Genomic DNA, 22,785 nt, shown 5'->3' with positions numbered 1-22,785 from the left:
AACCACCTCCCAAGGGACTCGGCCAACCAGCGTCCTGAGCAGCTCAAAGTCAGCCCTCCAGAAGTCCAATACAGCAGTTTTACTGGTCCCCTTCCTGGCCTCACCAACAATAGAGAACTCTACCATTTCGTGGTCACTCTGTCCAAGATGGTTTCCGACCACCACATCTCCCACCAGTCCTTCTCTGTTTGTGAAGAGAAGGTCTAGCGGGGCACCACCCTGGTAGGTTCACTGACCAGCTGCATCAGGAAGCTATCTCCCACACTCTCCAGAAACCTCCTAGACTGCTTTCTCTGTGCCGTGTTGTGTTTCCAGGATATATCCGGGAAGTTGAAGTCCCCCACGAGGACAAGCGCCGACGATTTTGCAACTTCTGTCAGTTGCCTATAAAACTCCTCATCCGTCTCCTCATCCTGGTTCGGCGGTCTATAACAGACCCCGACCAGGACACTAGCCTTGCCGGCCTTCCCGCGGATCCTAACCCACAGGGATTCAACCTTATCATTCCCAGCCTGGAGTTCCACAACATCAAAAGATTCTCTAATGTAGAGAGCCACGCCACCACCCCTTCTGTGCTGCCTGTCCCTCCTGAAGAGCCGATAGCCAGGCATTGCAGCACTCCAGTCGTGGGAGCGGTCCCACCACGTCTCCGTGATGGCAACCAAGTCGTAGCCCTCCTGCTGCACGATGGCTTCCAGCTCCTCCTGTTTGTTACCCATGCTGCGTGCATTAGTGTAGATGCACTTCAGCTGGGCCATCGCCTTCTTCCCCAGCCTAGCCATTGTTTCCCCCGGCACGACTCCAACAAGCCTTCTTTGAGCCCCGTCCCCCTTCTTGCCTAGTTTAAAGCTCTCTCTATGAGCCCCGCCAGCTCCTGGCCTAGGATCCGTTTTCCCCTTGGAGATAGGGACCCGTCAGGGGCCATCAGGCCAGGTGCCGAGTAAAGCTCCCCATGGTGAAAAAAACCAAAATTTCTGTGCTGGCACCAGCCTCTGAGCCACCTATTAACCACGTGAGCTTTCCATGTCCTCTCCATGCCTCTCCCTTTCCCCGTAGGGATAGACGAAAACACCACCTGCACTCCCGCTCCCTCCACCAATCGTCCCAGCCCCCTATAGTCCTGTTTGATAGCCTTCAGGCTTCTCTTTTCAAGATCATCACTGCCAGCCTGGACTATCAAAAGCGGGTAATAGTCAGAGGGGCGAACCAGGTTTGGAAGCTTCCTGGTAACGTCTCTGACCCTGGCCCCAGGGAGGCAGCAGACTTCCCTATGCATGGGGTCAGGCCGACAAATAGGGCCCTCCGTTCCCCTGAGGAGGGAGTCGCCCACAACAATCACCCTTCTCTCTTTTTTGGTGGAGGCAGTCCTGAGGCGTGGAGCCAACTTCCTCACCTCAGGCATCCTCCTGGGTAGGCTTCCTACCTCGTCCTCACCCACCGGTCTCTCAAGCTCCAGGGCCTCAAACCTATTGTTCAAGGGCACCTGGGAAGGCAGCGCCGGAAGGGGAGGGCATCTCCTGCGAGGTCGAGAAGGGACCTGTCTCCATTCCTCCTCAACTCGCAGGTCCCCTCCCTCTGCCCGATGGCAACAGGGCAGGGGGTCCACCCCCCTTTGGGGCATCTCACCCTGGTCCCTCTCCCTCCGGTCCTGCAGGGAGTCACTCCACCAGTCTATCTCCCGCTCGCACTCCCTGATATCCCTCAACCTCTGCACCTCCTCCTTGAGTTCCGCCACCATGCGGACCAGGTCGTCCCCCTGCCTCCCGCCGATGGCAGCAAGAGGCTCAGACACTCCCCGCATCCGGAGACCTGAACTGCCGCATGTTTGGACGGGCAGTCGGTCTGGGTGTGTACTGACTTCCTAAAGAAAGCACCGTGCCTGGTGGAGACCATTGTAGCCCAGCTGACGGGAGAGCGCCCTTAGAGGAGGTGTCCCTATGGGCGGGTGTGAGCGCTCCGCCCTTCCTGCCCGCCCTGCCTGCGCTAACTGCCGCGTCACTCCCTGTTAGCCGCGCTCCTGGTCGCTCGCGCTCCCTAAGGGCTGCCTTTGAACGGCCGGGGGGAGGAGCTGTCGCTGACGCTGCTGGCTCCGCCTACGCCTCGTCAGCCTCCCTCACGAGGGCTGCCGGTGCCTGGCGGCTCCCTCACGTAGGCTCGATGCCCGAAGAATAGCCCTGCCTGTCCCGATCCCGCGCTCCGCTGCAGCACGCGTCTGCCCCGGAGCCGGTCGCCTCGGCAAGTGGTGTCTGAAATGACGGTGGTGCCCGATTTAAAAGGCCCGCCGCTGACGCTGTCGCTGACGCTGCTGGCTCCAGGCCATGCTGTCTGTCTCTGATCACTTCTTTATCTCGTGCATGCCTTAACATGTCTTCCAGGAGGATCTGCTCCATGATCTTCCCAGGCACAGAGGTGAGGCTCACTGGCCTGTAGTTCCCCGGGTCTTCCTTTCTCCCTTTCTTAAAAAGGGGAGTAATGTTTCCCTTTTTCCAGTCGCCGGGGACTTCACCCGACAGCCATGATTTTTCAAATATGATGGAGAGTGGCTCGGCAACCACATCAGCCATCTCTCTCCGCACCCTGGGTTGTATACCATCTGGCCCCATGGACTTATACACATCCAATTTCCTTAGGCGATCCTGGACTTGTTCCACTGTCACAGTGGGTCGGAATCTGCTCCTCTCACCCTCTCCTCGAGTTTCAGGGTCCTGACAGACATAGGAAACTTGACCAGCAGTGAAGACTGAGGCAAAGCACTGATTGAGTACCTCAGCTTTTTCCATGTCTGAGGAAGCCAGTTCTCCCATCTCATTTATCAGAGGGGGAACACTCTCCTTGGCCTGTCTCCTCCTGCCTATGTATCTGTAGAACCCCTTCTTGTTATTCTTCACATCCTTTGCCAAGTTCAGCTCCACCTGTGCCTTGGCTTTCCTGATCCCGTCTCTACACATCCGGAAGTTGGAGTACATATCCAGAAAAGTCGGAGTATTTTGAGACAGGGCCTAACTTGTCATACAGAACCATTGTTGTTAGTGAAGTGCTTCAGGGTAGAGGAGTTCCAGTCTCAGAGAAGGAATGTCCAAAGTGTCCGGCATTTAAGAGGGTATAAACTGTTTGCACTTGCTGCAAAAATTATTTAGTGATAATAAAATTGATGGAATTTTACAATACTGTTTTTAGATGAGCTTAGCTTCACTTTAATTTGTGATAATCGACTTCTACATTTAAGTTGTACAATAAGGCTGTGGTTTATTTGCAGACTTTGAGAGGCAGTGATGTGTTTATTGATGATTGCAAATACTTTATAATAATTGTTCTAAGTTCTTGCCAGTTTCGTCAGATTAAGGACAAAGTGGATTAAATTTGGATATGGGAAAAAAAAAAGCAGGAGATTGACAAGGATCTTCCTAAGTGGTGCCTAAAGAAAAGGAAGATGACACTTACCGGCATGATCATTTCCAAATAGAAATATAATAATCATATCATACAATTTTATATTCAGATATTGAACTGGGTGTTACCAAAATTCATGGTGAGACATGCTATTACTGATACTAACAGTTGTCATATCTGTTGTGGCAGTTAGTTTGTTCATGTTTGCATTTAGTTATCACCTGAATGGCTGAACAGTTGTGAGATTGTGTAAAAGAAAAGAGTGAATTGCATTATTAGGGATAACTAACTTAGAAAAAAATCTAGGGAGTCTTGGAAGAAAACTGGAAGGGACAATAGAAGAAAGGAATGTAGGGGAACTTGCATCAGAACAAAAAACGTTGTTCTCAGGAAATTGTTGGCTGAATGGAAAGACTTGCTTGAAATTCAGAGGAAAAATGGGCATGTCCTGAATGACTGTGCCTGGAAGACAACTTAGGAAAACAGTCTTGACATATAAATGCCTGAAGAGAACAGAAGAACTTAAACCACCACCTGCATGTAATTTCTTCTAAATGGCACTCCTGTTTCTCCAGAAGGATTATGGTTGCCTAACAGGGCACCTAATTATATTGCAAGAGGAAAGGTAATGCTAAAAATTTTCTTATTGGCAATAATTTTGTGTCACTAATACACTTTATGCAAGTATGGGGTGACCCTCCAATTTCATTACAGAAGGATTGCTTGTCTATTTTAAACATGTATTACTTGGATTATTGGTGCAATGATAGCTGTCTGGGATGCTGTCATGCAGGAGATAATATTTTATCTGAATAATTCCTGTAATTATAAAGTCTGTGAGTAGCCTATTTTCTTAGCTGAGCATACACTTGAAAGGCTCTAAACGTGGTAAAAACTGGCATATAAAATTGCTTTGGGGATGAATGACATAACTGTGCAGTTAACTTTATTTTAGTATAGCATGCCAAATCTGAAAACCTTTGTTCAGTTAGGGATGTTGGATGACTGCTGGTTTGTACACGGGCAAGTATGTGGTGCCCAGTTTTAACCCAGAGGAAAAACATAATGACTGTACTGTGTTGGTGCTCTTTAAGTGAGGCCTGAGAGAGGTTACTGGTGTTTGACAGCCTTCTGTCTTGAGTCCACCATTTCCCAAACATGTTGAGTACATTTCTGTGCTACTGCATTGAGAAAGCTTTTTGTGCTCATTCAGATGATTGTTTAACGCATTTATATTAATGACATTTGGGACTGAGTTTAGTAAGAACTGAGTAGCTGTTACTTGATTAATAGGGGTGAGCTCTTTGAGGTTAATAAAGCAATGACCATGAATTTTCCACAGAAAAAGACATTTTTCTCACCCTTGTGACAAGCAGCTTGGTAAATTTAAAAAAAAAAAAAAAGGAAAAAAAGCATTTGAATTACTCCACATGTTTAAATGTCTAAATGTCAGTTATTCCATCTGAATTGCAAATATTTTAGTCAAAGAAAACCCTGAGCCTACTCTTGAATTCATTCAATAAATAGACCTCTTTCAGACTGAGAGAATTACAGTGTAAATCCACTAACCCATGCTCCCTTCTGTGCTCAAGTTTAGCAGCAAAGCTGCAGTACACCTCTACCATGTTGAAGTTCTCTTTCCACAAAATACTCTGAATTTGCCCTAACAACATGAAGGGATATCGGAAATAAAACAGCATTAAAGCTATTCAAATAAATGACCTGAGTATGTTTTATAAAGCAGCTATGTTATGTATCCACTTACTTTTAATACACTGAATTACTCTCACTGGGTATATGAATAATTAACTTGGATTTACTATAGTCCATCTAGAGGCAGTTGTAAAACAGCTGCATGGAGCTGAGTGTACATATTTTTTTTTCCCCCTGTTTCTGCTCTGAATTGGTTTTGGGTTGGGGAGGAGAACTAGTAAAGGACAAGGCAAGGGCTCTGAAAAGCTGATATTTTCAAATAGAAGCTGTCAAAGAGGATGCGTTTGTTTCACTGAACTTAACAACAGTTTATGAAAGCTGTTTTGGTGGAAATTTTAGACACTCAGAATATGCACTCACAGTAATGTTATGTTAGAACATAAGAAGTTAGAAATTGAAGTAGACTTGAGAAAAATATTGACTTGACCATCTGGCTAGATTGTATTTATTAGATGATGAATTAAATTAATGGTATGCAGAAATAAACCTTTGAATAGGAAGTGATTGGCAGTGTTCATTTATTTTTTAAAGTCTGCTGTGTTAGTAGCATGCTGGTTATTTAGATCATTTTAAAGAACTGTTTGCTTATTCCACTGATAATTCTATAAGGCTTAGTGAATTTGATTAACAAGTTGTCTTCTGATTCTAGAGTTACTTTGTTAGAGCTGATAATGTCAAAAGTGAGTGAGAAGAACTCAGTTACCAGTGAAGAAATGAATGTGTTCATCAGAATTGCTGACTTCCTTGCAAGCTGTTTCCGAGATAAATGTGAAGCTGTACTCAAGTTAACATCTGCAGCAGATGCAGAAGATGAGGTATGACTAATTAAAGCAAACAAGCAAACAAACACAGAATTGGAATCTGAAGTGGGTTCATTGCCACTAGTACCTAAAATCATGGTTACTTCTTAACCACATTCACAAGTTTTCTTTCTTGGAAAAGCAATGGTAGGATTCACAAGAGAATATGTAAGACAGCAGCCTAATTTTGCTTTTGAGGATGACCAAGGATCTGATACTTTGAGACAGAAACAAATCTACCACAATGTTAAAGGTCTCAAAATTTTAAAAATGCTCAAGTTGTCACATGCTTGGATATTTTAGTATCATTATTTGTTTACTAGGGATCACTTCGATAGTTCTAGTCTGTCAATTATATTTTATTCAAAGATGTATCAGAACTTAAAATATTTATTTCATAGGTGGAAAGCAGCATCTTTTTTTTTTCTTCCTTAAAATTGGGGTAAAAATTAGGTAAATTCCATTTAGCAGTACTAAAGTAAGTAAATCTTAGGGCTTTTTTGTTTGTTTGTTTTTGTTAAATAACTGGTGGTCATTTAATATTTCATTCATCAGTAAGCTCCCAAATATTATTTTTGACAATGCATTTGGCTGCTTTTTTGACAGGTGATTTCCAAGTCATTTCAGGACCCAGAACATCAAGTTCTGATCATGGAAAGCTGTTTGTGTGATTGGCTCAGTACAGGGAAGCTGTCTGAAATGTGTGGTGATCCTTCATGGAAGTGAGGGCTTTAGTTATGGACTCTTCCCTGTTTCCCAATGATCTGGGGCTCTTTGGTGGGCCTTGCATGCTTCTAACAAGGTGATACTCCTGGGGCCAGCTTGGGTCCACAGCATCAAGTTTCAGAGCTTGCAGGGTTCTTAGTGGCAGACAGCTCCTGTCTCCTGAGCACACAGACAGTTGCCCCAACTCCAGTCCAGTTGGAAGAAATCTATTATTGCTTCAGACTTAATGAACTGGTTCTGCTGAGGATAGCCACAGTGAATTCCCTTTTCCCTCTGACTTTTATAGGTCACAAATGGCTTGTGGGCTGCATTTTGGGAGCATCTGATGCAGAGCTGCGTTCTGGATGGCCTTGTTTTATTTCCTCTTTATGAAGTATCCAAGAGTTGCTGGCTACTTGCCTTACCATATAGTACAGTAAGGAGGTTTAGGCTATTGAAGGGTAGAAAGATCTTTTCAAATAATCTGGTTTCCTGTTATTCCTTTTACTTTCAACAAGCCGCTTAAAGACCTAACAGTGCCTTTGGGAGCACAGAAAACAACTGACACTGTAACTTGCAGTGACCTTATTTGTGTTGTGCTAGGTCATTGTATTCTGAGCAGGCGGTGCCAGTAATATTGGTCTCAGTTCTTGATGCCTTTCATATAGTTTTACATCTTTTCAGCTCAACTGAGGACAAGTTGTTTTTTTAAGACAACTAGCCAGAAAACTCAAAGCCTGAGAAACCAAATACACTTCAGTCAAGCATATGCTTAGTTAAACACCAATTCTTGCCAATTAATTATGCTTTGTTTCAGAAATATAATTAATGTATTTTCTTATAATTCAAAAAATACATTTAAAAAAGAAGTTACAACTAGCTTTTGCCTTGACAGATGAACACTGGCGTGCTGAAATTGCTACCATGCATGTAGTTGGAAGCATTTTATCATTAAAGGAAATTAATCTGTAATAGTTTAATTTGTAGAAACTCTTCTCAACAGCTGTCATAGCTGTAATTTATGATAAAAGTGAAACATATTTATCTTTCTATGCTTTTACATAATCATGCTAGTGCTGTGCTTCCTGATTTTTTCCTAGTTTAAGTAGGTGCAAGATTTTTACGTGTATGTTGAGAAGTGTTATGAAGAGATACCAAAAACCACCTTAGGAGGAGATAATATCTAGGTGTGAAAGAAAAAGAACACACAGGAATCTTTCCTTATTTGTCTAAGGAGGACAGCTTCCACTTCTCCCACTCTCCCTGAAACTCAACTGACTGCATAGTCTAAGTTACAAAACTTAATCGACTACTTCTGGAAAACGTACCAACTTCTCAGTAAGAGGAAATATACTGAGACAATTCTATCTTTTTTTATTCATTTTTCTTTTTTTTTCCTTTTCAATCCTACGTGGTTGCTTTCCAAGAATTCCGTGGTTTCAGTTCTTGGAAAAAAACTTTTGTTTGTGCCTAGTAGAAGGAGGTCTCTGTCCAACTTGAAGGTGCTAGGACAGCAGTATTGACAATATTACTGTATAACTTTCCCTGCTTGACACTTTTTTATCCTTCTCTCATAAAAATGACATATGATAAGTTGAACACCACTATTTGGTGGGTAATGTGGGTCGTTTAATGACCACAAAGTAAGTCATAAAGAGTTGAATAAAGGGAGATAAATGTCAAGGATAACTTTTAAGAAGTGTGTGTTATTTGTATATTGTTTATATATATTTATTCATGACACATGCTTGCCGTGGGAAAAGAAAAAAAATATTAAAACTTTCATACTAGAAGTGATGAAAAATTGCACCAATTTCTCTTTGATCAGGTAAATATTGTAGGTTTTGCCTGAGTTAACTTAAAAAGAAAAAAATTGTACATGTAGGGCTTGTCATTTAAAAATGCTTTAGGCAACATCTATGATGTTAAACTAAACTCTGCCTGGACTTCACTTTGTCCCTGAAACCAAGTGCTTTGGTCAGGCAATGTCTGTACTAGTAATCTGTCTTAGCCTCCAAAACTAGGAGGTCACATTTGAAAACTGTCTTATGGGAATAGTCCTTGACCTGGCCTGACTCCCCAAAGGTGTCCAGTCCAGTTTAATTTGTTATATGTAGACTCTGCTTTTTTTTTTTTCTCCCTAAGGAGCCTCAGGTCTTGTAGCTTCCATCTTAAACCAATGAAAAGCTAATCATATGCTTCTGCAGTGCTTAAACCAATGTTTAAAATAGCTTTTCCATTATAAGCCTGACTTCAACATCAGTTTGGTTTCACTAACTTTCAACTATATTTGTAAAATAAAACCCTTCCCTTGATTTTGAGTTATTTCATCTCTTTAAGAAACCCTTTTCTGGGTCTCTCTCAAAATGTGTTTATTTAAAAACTTGTCAATCATTTCCTTACTCTTCAGATTATATCCAAATGAAGATGTCTGTCAGACTTCCAAATACTTCGTTTTTTCAATAGTATCTTGTTGCTAAGCTTGATAAGAAAGCATCCTACCTTGTTGACTTTCTTTTCTGCAGGAATAGAGGAAAAAGAAACCCAGGGGAAAAATAACCACAGAGATTTGTGGGGTGGGGAGGAAAGGAAAAGCCACACCTTAGTTGTAATGTCAGCTGCTACAGAGCTTGTTTTATGTAAGTGAGCAGTAGGGCACACATAGGCAGTAAGGGCTGTTGATTTATAGTTGCCTATTGATACTAGTTTGCATTACAGCTGTGAAGCACAACTCTTCCCAGAAGGGTTGTGGAGTTTCCCTCTTTGGAGATACTGAAAAGCCATCTGGACATGGTCCTGGGCAACCTGCGTTAGGTGGCCTTGCTTGAGTTAGGGGGGGTTTGGACCAGATGACCTCTAGAGGTTCCTTCCAACCTAAACCAATTTGTGGTTCTGTGGTAACTATTTGTTGCTCAAAGGCAAGCATTAAGCATATGAGCTGAAAGAGTCGTTTCGTTAAGCTGCTGTCTTGTTACAATGCAAAATGAGATGAAAAATGCAAATATCAGCTTACTTTCTCTGAAATACAGTTGGGGTATTCAATCTTTATGCTAGTACAGTGAACAATTTATTCAAAAACTGTTTTGCTGCTGTTAAAAGCAATTTATTGAATAACTTAGGGCAAGATGGATTGCACACCTGTGTGAGGAAGGTAGAAATACGGTTTTAGCATCTGGACTATATAGCCATTTGCTGTCATTCAAAGACAGTTGGAAGGGGCAAAGAATGAATATAATCTTAGTCCTTAATCACTAATCAGTGGTGCCAATTATTTAAATTATACTATATTGTTTATTTGGATTCAAAGTATTATGCTATTGGTATGTAAACGTCTTTTTATACTGGATATGAAGAAAAAAAGACACCCAGGAATAATTAATGAAACCTGTGTCTGAGCCTTTTTAGGGCTACTTCTAGTTTACATACCGTACCTTCCATAGAATTATCTTGCAGTTGTGATGTGGTTCTTGAGTAATATGCGGTGTTCAAAATTATGCTGTTCAATCCTAAGGTAGTTTCTGTAAGTGCTGGATTGTCCTTCTAAGCACGCATCAATTCAACCCGTGAGAAAAAAATAGTTCTCTGGTTGAATAAATAATACGCAAATAAAATTGTGTGTGTCATACCTAACCAAAGTGCTGCATCTATGATCCCAATCCTATTTACCCAAGAATAATGTAAATTCTCACAGCCAAAGTTCATTTGACCACAGAACTGTACAGAATTCCTGCGGATAACAAATTAGTGTCTTGCAGGCGGTGTTTGTGTCTTTAAAGTGGGACGGTCCTACTGAATAAACTTAAAGAAAACATTTATACAGAAATAATTTTCTCAGCTAGTAATTTTCTGCATTTGGAAGATACTGTGTTTTTGTTTAAAAAAAAAAAAATCCCATATTGCTCTGTTTTTTTTTCCCCATGATTTTTTAGGGCACACTTAACACTGTTAGTAGAAAAAGGAATTACTGCAATGTAATACATTATTGTAGAAAGACACCCTTATTTTAGACAAATTTTCTTGGCAGTTGAGAAGACCTGCAAAGAAACTGAGGTGCTGAGAATTCCTGTCCTCTAGTAGACTGTCGTATTTTTATGTTCTTATGTGATCCCTCATAAAACATTTTCAGAAATGTAGTTTTCATCTATAGGAAGCCCTGGTTACAGTTCGACTTCTTGATGTTCTTTGTGAAATGACATCAAACAACGGCCAACTAGAGTGTCTACAGGCTTTGCCTGGTTTACTTGAAACAGCAATAGGTAAGTGAAAGCTGCAGAGTTCATTAGCTGTTGCCTGGCTTCAAATCATGTTGCTCAGTAAATGAAAACATGTTTTTCACAACTGGTGGTAATTACGATTCTGACCTTTTAATAAAATAAATAAATAGGAGATTGAATTAATCTACATTTTCAAATATTTGATTTGTTCTTGGAATTTTTTTGCTGCTCTACTTGCTCTGTTGACCGCTATTACCCAACAAAGCCTTTATTCAACTCTCAGCAATACGCTATTTATACAGTAAGAGTTGTGCAAAAGGACAACTGCTTCCTATGTTCTTCCACTGACTGAATGCGTGTGGAAGAAGTTCCTCAAGAAGAAGAAAAAGGACTTTTCCATGCCTGTTCCATTCTGTTTCCCAAATTCCTGAAATTAAGTACAGTTTGAAAGTTCTTAGCCAAATTTTGTGACTTTGAAAGGTTAGTTTAAAAGAAGCTTTCTTTTGCCAAGAAACAACAAACTTAAGGTTTGTACACATATAAAAGGAAGCCAGGATGGTCCAGAAAGACCCTATATACTCAAGGAGGAAGGGGGATGTGCATATGTATATGTCAGTATATGTACGTATACTGACTTGTGCCTTTCTAAGTTGTAGCACTTTCTGAGGCTGATATATGGTACCATTTTCTGAATAACTTATAAAATTTGATGGATGTTACAGAGAAATGTTAAATATTTTGCCTTAAAAAATGGCTGAAACAGATATTGATTATGAATATTTTGGGGTAGTCTGTGTCCTTGCTGTAAAAAAAAAAAAAAAAAAAAAGGCCAAAAAACCAACAGCAACACATCTCTGTTTGATGACAGGTGTATAACTTTGCCGCTTACATTAAGATGACTGAAGTAAGGTATATCTTATGTGTGTGTGTTTTGAGGAAATGCAATATTGTGCATTGTATCATCTGAATGCTTGTATATGTCTTTCTATGCAAAAGAATTTCAAGGAGTTGCAGATCAGTAAGTTTAGCAACCAGTTTAGGCCAGTCTTGCTGTTCTTCCACCTTTTCCTGCGCTGTAGATGTGTTCCTCATTGCATTTTATCTGGACTATAATAAAACTTTGAGTTTTATTGGATTTGTTGTGTTCGTTCTTAAATCTTCTCTTCTGCTTGTCCCCCTTAAGGGAAGGGCAGAAGGTTTGGGAATACCACAGAATTCCTTGTTTGTGTGTGGGAAAATAGCAAGATCATAAGGAAAAAAAGCATGCAAAGTGAGCGTGATGAGAAGTATGCAGAATAATGCTGATTTTTCTGAATTTAAAAAAAGCAAGCGAATTTCCATGAAAGAAGATTGAGTTATCAGCTACTTTCCAATGACATTATTTAGGGGCTACTACTCTTTGATTGTTTCCTTCTTTCCAAGGGTCAGGAGATCTTGGTTTTCCTAGTTCAAAAATTGGAACAAATATAAGTGGTAACTCTCATATGGGAGGCCACAATAGCGCCACTAGGCCCTATTACAGCTTTATATTTAAAAATACCAAAGACTTAGTTAACTCCAGATCAGCACAGAGATTCTTTTTTCTTCTAGGTCAGCCATTTGTGAATGAAATAATCCTATGAGGACCTAGAAAGTTTCTTCTAATTTAAGTCCAGGAAATCTAGTGTACATTCTGCTATGGATGTTGTCATATTTGGAGCAGAAAGAGCGTAGGGTTTAATTGCTAAATTGATCAGTGATATAACCTGTTTTTGCTACATTTTTATTGTTCCAATGAAGTTGCCTGAAGCGTCAATTTGTCATTCAGTCGTCTGAGGGACAGTGGCATGTTGGACCACCTGTTAGTATTGCAGATTGCTTTAAAGGAAAAGTACTTCTTAATTTTTAAATATTGGTACAGCCTTTAGTGAATTCACTTCTCAGCTGTATGAATTCTCAGATGTGCATATGATTTCAACTTTTCTTCATGGTCTGGTCTTTGTAGAATGTTGTTTTCCCAGATTATGAAATGTGCTATATGAGTTTCCCTTCTTCCTGGTTTCTCTTCTGACCATCTCAGGAAAGAAATAAATCCTGGTTGCTCTAAACTAGCATTTACCATACATATAAATTACTATTTCCCAGTTGACACAATTATGACATTCAGTGTTTTATCATGATGCATCAAGGTGCTAGATGTACTGGAAATCCTTTCTCATCCTACAGAGCTGGAACAGGCTGGAGAAGAAAGAAAAAAGTTATTCTATAAGTTTTGTTGATGTGAGAAGTTTGAACTAAAACAAGTTTTTCTAGAAAATGACTTTTTTAAACCAAGAAGCAGATTGCATTTATGATGCCAGAATTATCAACAGCCCACAAGTTGTGACTGTGCAAATAAAGATGGTTGGAACCACCCTTCAGCCTTCATGTGTAAACTATGTAAGTGTGTGAAAGGGATTCCAGAATACCTTCTGACCTTGGGGACGGCCTTGTATGGTATATACTGACACAAATTAAGAAATAAAAATTAAGGAAACTTGTGAAGTTCTTTTGATATATTCCTAGATGTATGAAATTATGTTGACTTTCTTGAGTGAAACAATTAAGAAATGGTAGTAAAGCTCTTTGCAAAGTAATACTAATTTTCATTTGGTAATGAAATAAAATGTTCTTGTTTTCTGTAGATATCCTGAGATTAACTCATCTTGCTGGGAAACAGGCTGTAAATATTTTCACTGCTACACATGCAATGACAGGGCAAGAAGAAATTTCACATCCAGCTGTGGGTTTTAAATCTCATCTCATTCGTTTGATTGGAAATTTGTGTTACAAAAGTAAGGGAAACCAAGACAAGGTAAGTTTATGCTTTTTTCTCACAAAACCCTCACCTGTGAACAGATGTCTACATTAATCCACGACTTTAATTACTGATTAAAAGATATTGTTGTTCTACAAATAGAGGTTAAAACTGGGTTTGTAAAAGAGGTGATTTTTTTGGAGTGTACTTGAAGTACTGTAACAGGTATGTTAACTGTTTAACAGCGGTATAATGTATGCCTGTCTACACTTTGCATCAGTCCTGTAGACTGCAAGTCAGTACCTGATTTCTTTATTGTTTTCATATTTGCATGTTGTTTAAAATGTCTGAGACTAAACTTCAACCTCACTTTGAAGGAAAGTAGGTGGCGATTATTGCACAACCTTAATTTTAATCTTTAAATTAGTCCCTATTGATTTTTTATTTCCCTTTAATTTTTCATGCCCTTTAAAAAATGTAGGTCTGCTTCCTTCAAATCACTTTGATCCCTTTATCTTTGGAATTCCTTTATGGAAAATCAGTTTTGCTTTCCAGTGAGGAGAAAAAGGGGAATAGCAGAATGTTTTTAACTATGAAACTTTTTCCTCCAAGACTTGTTAGACTAACTTAATTTCAGCAGGAAATGCAGTAATTAAAAAATGTTGTCTTATAGTTCATCTGAGCACTTAAGAAAATCAAACAGGGTGCTGTGTACAGGGAAATATGTACACAGTTCCCTTTATTTCATTATTTTACTAATTTGAATCAAAATTTTCACTTGCTCTCAAAGAAGCAGTTTTTAGGCTAGAAAATGAAAAGCATACAGGAAAGACTGTATCAAAGAATGAGTAGAGAAGATAATGGAGTACTTTTACTTCCCTCTTATGGTGCTTAAATGAGGCCCATGTCAGCAAGTACTAAAAATACAATAATTAATACTGGTTACTCTGCAGGAAGTTGCATATGATGAGATACTGAGTCTAATTCTGTGTTACTAAGGAGCTATCAAGATAGTGAGTACTGAAAAATAAATCTGCTAGAAGCTTGTTTCATAAATATTTTCTTTGTGATTTCTTCATTTTACAGAGGTGGTGCTTTCTTTTGTACTGATGCCATCAAATCTGTTTTCAACTGCTGCAGTGTCTACCAAGATAGACATTTATAATCAGCAGTAGGGCATTTTCATAGTGTATGACAGACAGCTCCAGTTTAGTCTTTTTATTTTTTCCTAGAGGATGGAAAGATGGAAAATCTGATAAATGCTAGCCTGTTTCACATGTGATAATAATACAGGCATATGGATGAGAAATATGGTAATGATGATCCCTTTTCCCATTCATGTTTCCGTATAGAATGAAGAATTTGAATATTTCTGAAAAATTATTAATCCTCTTATATGCTCTTGTTTAGCTCTGTCTCTGACCCTTTATGATGTAATAGGTGTTTAAGTAAATGAAATGTGTTTTTGTGGAATACCTTATGATATTGGGGGTGGGAGGTGGAGCTTGCTTTCATTTTGAAAGTGATGATTCTACTACTTATGTTCATTTTTGCTAGCATTTTCAAAGGCCCCTGGAGCAATTAGGCATGCAGACAGTGATTTCAGTGGAAGATGGATATTAACTTGCCATAAACTGCTTGCAAATATTATTGCTTTATGCTGTCATGAAAATTACTTAGATTCTTGTGTGTGATATCATGGAATGCTATTTGAGTGCTGTTGAAACTTTAGAAATGCCAACAGTATGATAACAAATGTATACCTTCAGTGTATCTCATGCATTTTAAATTTCTTCTAATAAATGCACTTGTCATTTTTAAGGCAGTGTCCATACATAAACACGTGCTTGTGAAGATGAGGCAAATAGCCCCCATCTCATTGCAAAAATAAGAAAACTGCAGTTTTGAGACGTGAATGAATTTTTCAAAGTGATGCATGTGTCATACCTAGAACTGAATGGAAATAAGTTGGTTCCTGAGTTCCTAAGTCTCTCTTCAGACTCCCTCTTCAGAATAATATCTCACAGTGTAGGTCTTACTTTTATATACGGTACTGCATCTACAGAGCAAAAATAACATAAAATGCAAGGTGGGTTGTGTTTTATATAACAAACCAAGTATCTTATTAACGTGGCTGAGACCTTGGGCTGTACCATTGGCTGTTGTTTTTGTGTGACTTACTGTGGCACAAGCTGGGAAGTGACTTCCTCTTCAGTCAGTTTTGCTGTTTGCCTGGCATGAGACGTGACTTATGAAAAACTGTTAAACAGAACTGTTAATATCCTGACTCTCTTTAACGAGCTGAGGCTTTCACACTTGTTTTATCTAATATTTCTCTGTAACTTTCAGTCCCAGTAGACCTCTTTTCCCAGTAACAATAATAAAGCATTAATAAATGCAGTAATCACACCCTTAATAATAAAAGCACTAATATAATAGGAGCTGTATGTGTTTTAAACAGTGTAACCTTAGTGATCCATGCATGGCATTGGCCTGCCTGACTTGTTCTGAAAATATAAGTAGCTCCCAATGACTCTGGGCTCAAATGGTGAGTTGGACTAAGCCGTCTGAGTGGACAGAGTTGCATTACTGTTTCTGGGGCATCTTCAAGAGCCAAGTGATAACCTGCATGTTCTCCGGGAAGTGGGTCTTGAGCCAGCCTACACCTCATGCAGTGTGTGTCCTGAAGCATGACGGTGCAGTCCTACTGCATGGAGAACTAGTGACAGTTCTGTTGCTTTAAAACAGAGAGTGCCAGTAGTGGGAGGATAATTACTCTGCAAATGCTTCTTCTCTGTCTCCGTTTGTGGTCTCCACGTGCTGTAAGAACAATAGTTGCAGGGTCTTAGTGTACTGTTTTGGCAGTTGTGAAAAATCTTGTAATACTTTGGAACAGCAAAATACCTTACCAGTGCTTTATTACTTGTTCATTTTGTTTTAAAAAGTTATTTGTTTTTATAATGCGTTCTTTAGCTTCTATTCTGTTAGAATTAGGAATGCATTCCTTACAACTTTCTTCCTTATAGTTTTACTTATGCTATTGTGACAAGTTCTGAAGATATAAGGGAGTGGACAGAAATTCAAGCTGTAAACTGAGATGCAGTTATAAAAATTGGTCTTGCCAAGCTTACTGCCCACTTCCATGTTTTGTTAGGCTGGATGGATTGATATTTGTAAGAAAAGTGTTTGATAACATTCAGTATGGACTGATACAAGTTGGGTACATGCTGGCAGCAGTACATTCTGGCATCTCTAACATGCCTTACAGAAAAAAGGATTGTCATTGCATGGTTTTTACTGAGTGCTGTCATAATTAAGAATAAGCAACCAGTAATATTTGAGGTAACTCTTTATAAGGTAGGATTATTTCCTTTTTTTCTTTTACTGAACAGTCCTGAATTGCAGACGTATTTCCAGGAAGAGGAGAGAAGAACAAATAAAATGGTTGTATTCAAGATACCAATTGTTGAGCTAATTGCATGTTGAACTTGCAAAGATCCTGCACTGGGTGTGCAGTTCTGTGCTTTCTGTGCTTTGCTGTAGGAGGAAAAGCTGTCAAGTTATTGTCATACATGTGGGTGTGGTGGTTTTACTCGGGTGGGTGGCTGAGCTCCACCACAACCACTCTCTCACTCCCCCTCCTCAAAGAGGAACGGGGAGAAAATATGACAAAAAGGGCTCAAGGGTTGAGATAAGGACAGGGAGATCGCACAGTAATTATCGTGACGGGCAAAACAGACTCAGTGTAGGGATATAGTAAGATTTATTGCTTACTACTATCAAGCTAGAGAAGCGAGAAACAAAGGAGAGAAACCAAAAGCACCTTCCCCCCCATCCACCCTCTTCCACCTCCTCCCCCCGAGTGGCGCAGGGGAATGGGGGAATGGGGGTTATGGTCAGTCTATAGCGCTTCTTCGCCGCCGCTCCTTCTCGGTCACTCTTGTCCCCTGTGCTGTGGGGTCCCTCCCACGGGATGCAGTCCTTCCTGAACTGATCTGGTGTGGGCTGCCCACAGGCAGCAGCTCTTCAAGAACTGCTCCAGATATGGGTCCGTACCACGGGGTCCATCCCTCAGAAGCAAACTGCTCCAACCTGGATCCCTCACGGGCAGCAGCTCCTGCCAGGTCACCTGCTCCTGCGTGGGCTCCTCTCCACAGGCTACAGGTCCGGCCCGGAATCTGCTCCGGCAGGGGTCTTCCACAGGCCGCAGCCTCTGTCGGTGCAGGTCCACCTGCTCCACCGTGGTCTCCTCCACGGGCTGCAGCGTGGAACCCTGCTCCACCGTGGTACTCCATGGGCTGCAGGGGGACAGCCTGCTTCACCATGGTCCTCACCACAGGCCGCAGGGGACTTCTGCTCCGGTGCCTGGCGCACCTCTCCCCCTCCTTGTTCACTGACCTTGGTGCCTGCAAGGCTGTTCCTCACTCCTCTCACCCTCCCAGCTGCTGTGTGGCGCAGCGTGTTTTTTTTTTTTTTTTTTTTTTCCCCTGTCTTAAATATGCTCTCACAGAGGTGCAAAACAACATCACTTATTGGCTCAGCTCTGGTCAGCAGTGGGGCCCTTACCAAACATGGGGCAACTTCTAGATCTTTCTCACAAAAACCACCCCTGTGGCCCCCTGCTACCAAAACCTTGCCACATAAACCCACTACAGTGCTTCTTTCACAAAGATGCATTTAATTAAATATACAGGAAGGAAGGAGGTGAACTCTCAGGCTGACCAAGGAGTGGAGTTTTGGCTGGTGGTTGATGACTGAAGTTGTCAAAAGGAAAAGAGAAAATTCATTTGTTTTGCCTTCTGAGCACCTCAGTGTTGCCATGTGGACATAATCTATGCTGTTTACTCGGGGGGATGCCTTAGGCATTTATTTTCAGATGACTAATTTTGTTCCCTATTGTGACACTGCTCTGAACAACCTTATTAACTTTCCCTAAAGTGTCGTTTATATTGTTAGATGTTTATGCAGTATGACTTGTTTAATATAACTGATTTCATTTAGTAGTAAATGTCATCAGTTCTTGAATAATGGACAGAATAATGTAGACATTACGTTGTTTCCTTCCTCCTCCCTCTTCCCTCTTCCCTCCTTCCTCCTTCTTCTTTTATAAAAAGAGAGGAATTGCCTAGACTTCAATCACATAACCTTGCTGGAGTTAGTAAATAGGGAACTGAAAGGAAGTAGAAGGATTAACAAAGTTTAATTGCCATCTTTATTCACTCTTCAACTCTAGTTCACTGTTACACCTGAGATCAAACGGGGGAATCTGAATAACCTAGGGTTTCTGTCCAGTGAAAACCATCACTGAGGGATGCAAAGTTGCCTGGAATAAACTAAATGTGAGACAGGGGCTGTGTTCATTGCAAAGGTGAGGCAGCCAGCTGGCAGAACAGCAGCATGATAAGACCATTCTGTACAGTTACCTTTTGAGAGAGATCCTGAAAGGAAAAATCGTGGTGTTTCTGAATGCAAGGTTAAGCCTAACTTAGTAAGAACAAAGCAGTTAGCTTGGGTTTGGAGCTGTAATCTGGTTGTGTTGGCTTTGATGTCTTTCACTGTCATTACTGATATGATAGCTTATTACTACTTGCTTACTTTGTCTAGTAGTAAAGTTAATATGCTGGGCCAATTTGATACCCACTGAGAGATCTCTGTCCCCTGCAGACTGGTGAATCTGCATGGGTATGATTTTGAGATGTCTCTTCTTAATCAATGTGACACAAACAAACTGATCACTTCCTTCACACTGAAGGAAAGCAATCTGTATCCTTATGCCAAGAACATTTTGGTTAATTGGGATGCTGATGGACACGCTGATAGGATATTGATTTCAGAATGTGTTTTATTGGTAATGTTATTCTGTTGTTTCTGTAGGAGAAAATATGGAGTTGTCTTTGGTATCTGTGACTGGCACCTTCTTACCTAAATGGTATCATTCTAATAAGGTGAACAATTTATGAGGGAAATTTTTTTGACAGGCCTGTTTATTATTTGAGGTGACAGCAATAGTTCTGCTAATATATTTTTTTCTTCTTTTGTCAATGCAACAGTGAGAAAGGAAGTTTTTTTTTTTTTTGTGAGAAAAGATAAAAAAAAGCTTTTACAGTTTACATTAGTCCTAACCAAAGTAACAAGTAAAAGATTTGGATGCCGTTTAACATAACTTGGATTTTTTTAATATACATTTAAGCCAAATTGTTTTATATAAGACTTGTCCCTTAATTTGAAGACTGTTCTGCCTGAAAATATGAACAAGATTTGTCTTGTTTGGAATTCAGTTTTCCTTTCTCTCCTTCGCTGGGGCAGGGTGTGCAGTGAATCCAGTTAGAATGCAATTAGAAAAAGATGCCAGTATTCATAGATCAAATTGTCACCATTCAGGTTCTTAACTTAGCTCTCTTGCTGTAGTGATGATAAAATAGAAGGTTTCGAACCAAAGACTAATATCTTGCTTTATTTTTACAAACGGCTCTTTCTCACCTAAGTTTATCTTGAAGATTGTATGTGCTTATCTGTTACAGTTGTTCAGGTTTAACTTAACTATTTTAAGTAATTATATTCCTCCCAGCATGGCATGGGAGTATTTGGAGTTACTTACAACGAAGATCATCCCACATTTATCTACATACAATGTTGAGAGAGGGAGAATAGAATTAAACTGCTGATACATAATTTCTAAAGGAAGAAATCAGTGTGTTTGTTTTTTCCTAATGTAAAACATTCCTAAAATTGAAGCATTTCTTGGTTTAAAGTTGAGCAAAAAAAAGAGGAGTCTTTTGGATCTGAACTCTGTAAAGTGGTGAACTGTTGCATGCTTAACTGTAAAAATATGCAGTTTCACTGACTGAAATGTTAGGATGGGACCATTCTGGTATTGTAGCTATCCGTATGTTTCGAGGCTTTGCTAAAAGAATGTTCAGGGTGCTGCAGGACTTAACTAAGTTTTGTCTAGCTATAGCACTGTAAAAGTCATCATTAAAGCTTAAAATCAATTTTCTCACAAAGGTGCTTTAAAAGCCTAGGTTTTGCTATGGAAATGAGCTATGTGCCTACATAGTATTGAGATACCACCAGTAGAAAGTTTGAGGGTCTTTAAAGTATCTGTTGCAACATATAATGTAACTGTTTCTAGTCCTATTCATGTATGGATTTTATGTTAGTCTTCAGCTCTTATCCCAATCAGAAAGTCTTAGTGAAGTGCCAAATCCACTAAAGATTTTCATCCACGTGCTGGAGACTGTTTAAAAAAAGTAATTAAAAAAAAAAAGAGATCTCTAAGTGGTGGAACAACATGAGTAATAAAGTGTTGGTGTTTATTCCCTGAGATCAGAGATGCATGCCTCATGCAGTATAGTTTATAAAGTGCTGAATTCTGTTTATGCAAATATGTTTCATTTGTTGTTAGAGACTAATACAATGCTCTGTTCTGTTATGTTGCCCCTATGTAGGCAACAAGTTAATGTTCAATCATGTCCCGTCCGTGCTCCCCACTCCCCTCCACCAATGTTTGGCGATCGATCCAGTGGCTCCTTGTGACTTGTACATTTTGACCCATTACACTTGAAGCCTTGATCATATAGTGCATTGAAACTTTCCTCTTGCAAATAACTCAGGTGCACTAGGTGCAGTCACATTTTCATATTAAAGATAACTTTAATAGCTCATAATCTATTTTTGTTGTTTTTTCTTAGTGTTTGTTTTAAACACTTTCCAGTTAGTATATAAATTGTATACTATGTATGCACATCTTCACATATTGATTGTCTGGATATCCTCAATGATCAGGTGAAGGTTGGCATACGCAGAGTACCCTATTTCCTTTCTAGTACTGATTATCATTGGCCTGCTTCATGTGGAGGATTACTCTAATCATCTAACAGGTAAAGGGGTATAAAGATCAATATGTTCTCAAGAATCATAGGCTGAGACTCTGACCAAACATCAAATATACACAAACATAATCTAGATTTTCTTCTGGCTATGTGAATGTGGCTGTTGAATAATGGTTTTATGCAACATACATTTGCCAGAAGCAAGAACAGAACTTGGGTGTTCTGAAGTAAAAGAAACATTGTGCAAGGAGGATTGTTCTTTTGATGTTCATAGTGTTTTAAATTAAGATGTTGGATTGCTCTAGAAGTTTAAATCAAAGCAATTGATTTTAGTGCACAGAAATAATAGAAAAGAGTAAAATGGCTAGATGTCTTCTGAGATTCAAAATTAAAACAAGATGACTCTGCATACATTTCTAAACAGTCAGTACCAACTTCTAGGCCTGTTGGCCTGTTCTTTTTTTGAACCCTGTTTAGTGTTGAACCTTATTACCATAGTGGTGCAGCACAGGACTCTTTTAAAGTGAAAGCTCAGTGTGCCGTAGTCAAACAGTTGTTTCCGTACTTTTTTCAAGCAGTTATAATAAGCACTTATTCCAAGTGCTCGAAGCTGCATATGTAACATTGATATTTAATGTGCCTGTTCAAGACAAGTAGTTTGTGGACTCATTTTAATGCAGACCAAAATCTAAAAAGATATTGACCTTTATAAGGAAGAATTCTCAAAAGTTCCTACAACTTATTTCTCAGTCTAGTAGGCTGAATGATATTCATAAGGCACGTGGCAGACATGAATTAAATTCAGTGTTTGCTGGAGAGCATTTCATTCTGTTATAGGCTTTTTAGACTTGGTTTATAGAACGGCCTGATATAATACTTACCTGGAATGTGCACTGTGTGGCAGTCATTGTTGCCTGGAATCATCTCTGTAAAACCGGAATAAATCAGCATACCTGTATAATGTGTGGGTTATAATAAGATGTCCTTGGATTTTGCAGGCAGTTCTTACAGTGTATTACTATTACCCTCATGACACAAATGAGTGTTCTCTTGGGCTTTACAGCCATACTCTGTCTTCAAGAATAGCCTTGGCATCTTTTGAGCAAATGCCCTGGTTTAAAGTCCACTGAAATCAGAAAATGTCTTTACTTTTCTCAGCTGTCTCGATCAGCCTGGTCATTTCATTTTCCAGGTTTATATTTTGAGACAATGAAAATAAGAGGTGATGTGTCCTAACTTCTAGAAAATGTGTATGGAAGTTATGACAACTTGTTATTTACTTCTCCAAGCTTGGATTCAGATGTTTTAGCAAGACATCATGGAATGTTAAAATTATAGTAGCTTGTGAAGTATTT

General features: G+C 39.9%; 1 protein-coding gene across 2 annotated transcripts in view; it reads left to right on the top strand.

The window, feature by feature from the left end:
- Nucleotides 1-22,785, top strand: part of ATXN10 (ataxin 10) — a 119,732-nt gene that overhangs the window by 57,248 nt on the left and 39,699 nt on the right. For both annotated transcript variants that reach the window (XM_040564708.1, XM_040564701.1), the window contains exons 7-9: nucleotides 5,753-5,918; nucleotides 10,756-10,864; nucleotides 13,486-13,655. In XM_040564708.1, the coding sequence (XP_040420642.1) occupies nucleotides 5,753-5,918; nucleotides 10,756-10,864; nucleotides 13,486-13,655 (445 nt within the window). The remainder of the gene's footprint in view (nucleotides 1-5,752; nucleotides 5,919-10,755; nucleotides 10,865-13,485; nucleotides 13,656-22,785) is intronic.

The sequence above is a fragment of the Cygnus olor genome, chromosome 1 (genome assembly GCF_009769625.2).
Source record: "Cygnus olor isolate bCygOlo1 chromosome 1, bCygOlo1.pri.v2, whole genome shotgun sequence".
In the NCBI taxonomy this organism is placed as follows: domain Eukaryota; kingdom Metazoa; phylum Chordata; class Aves; order Anseriformes; family Anatidae; genus Cygnus; species Cygnus olor.
This window is presented reverse-complemented; position numbering and strand designations above follow the sequence as displayed.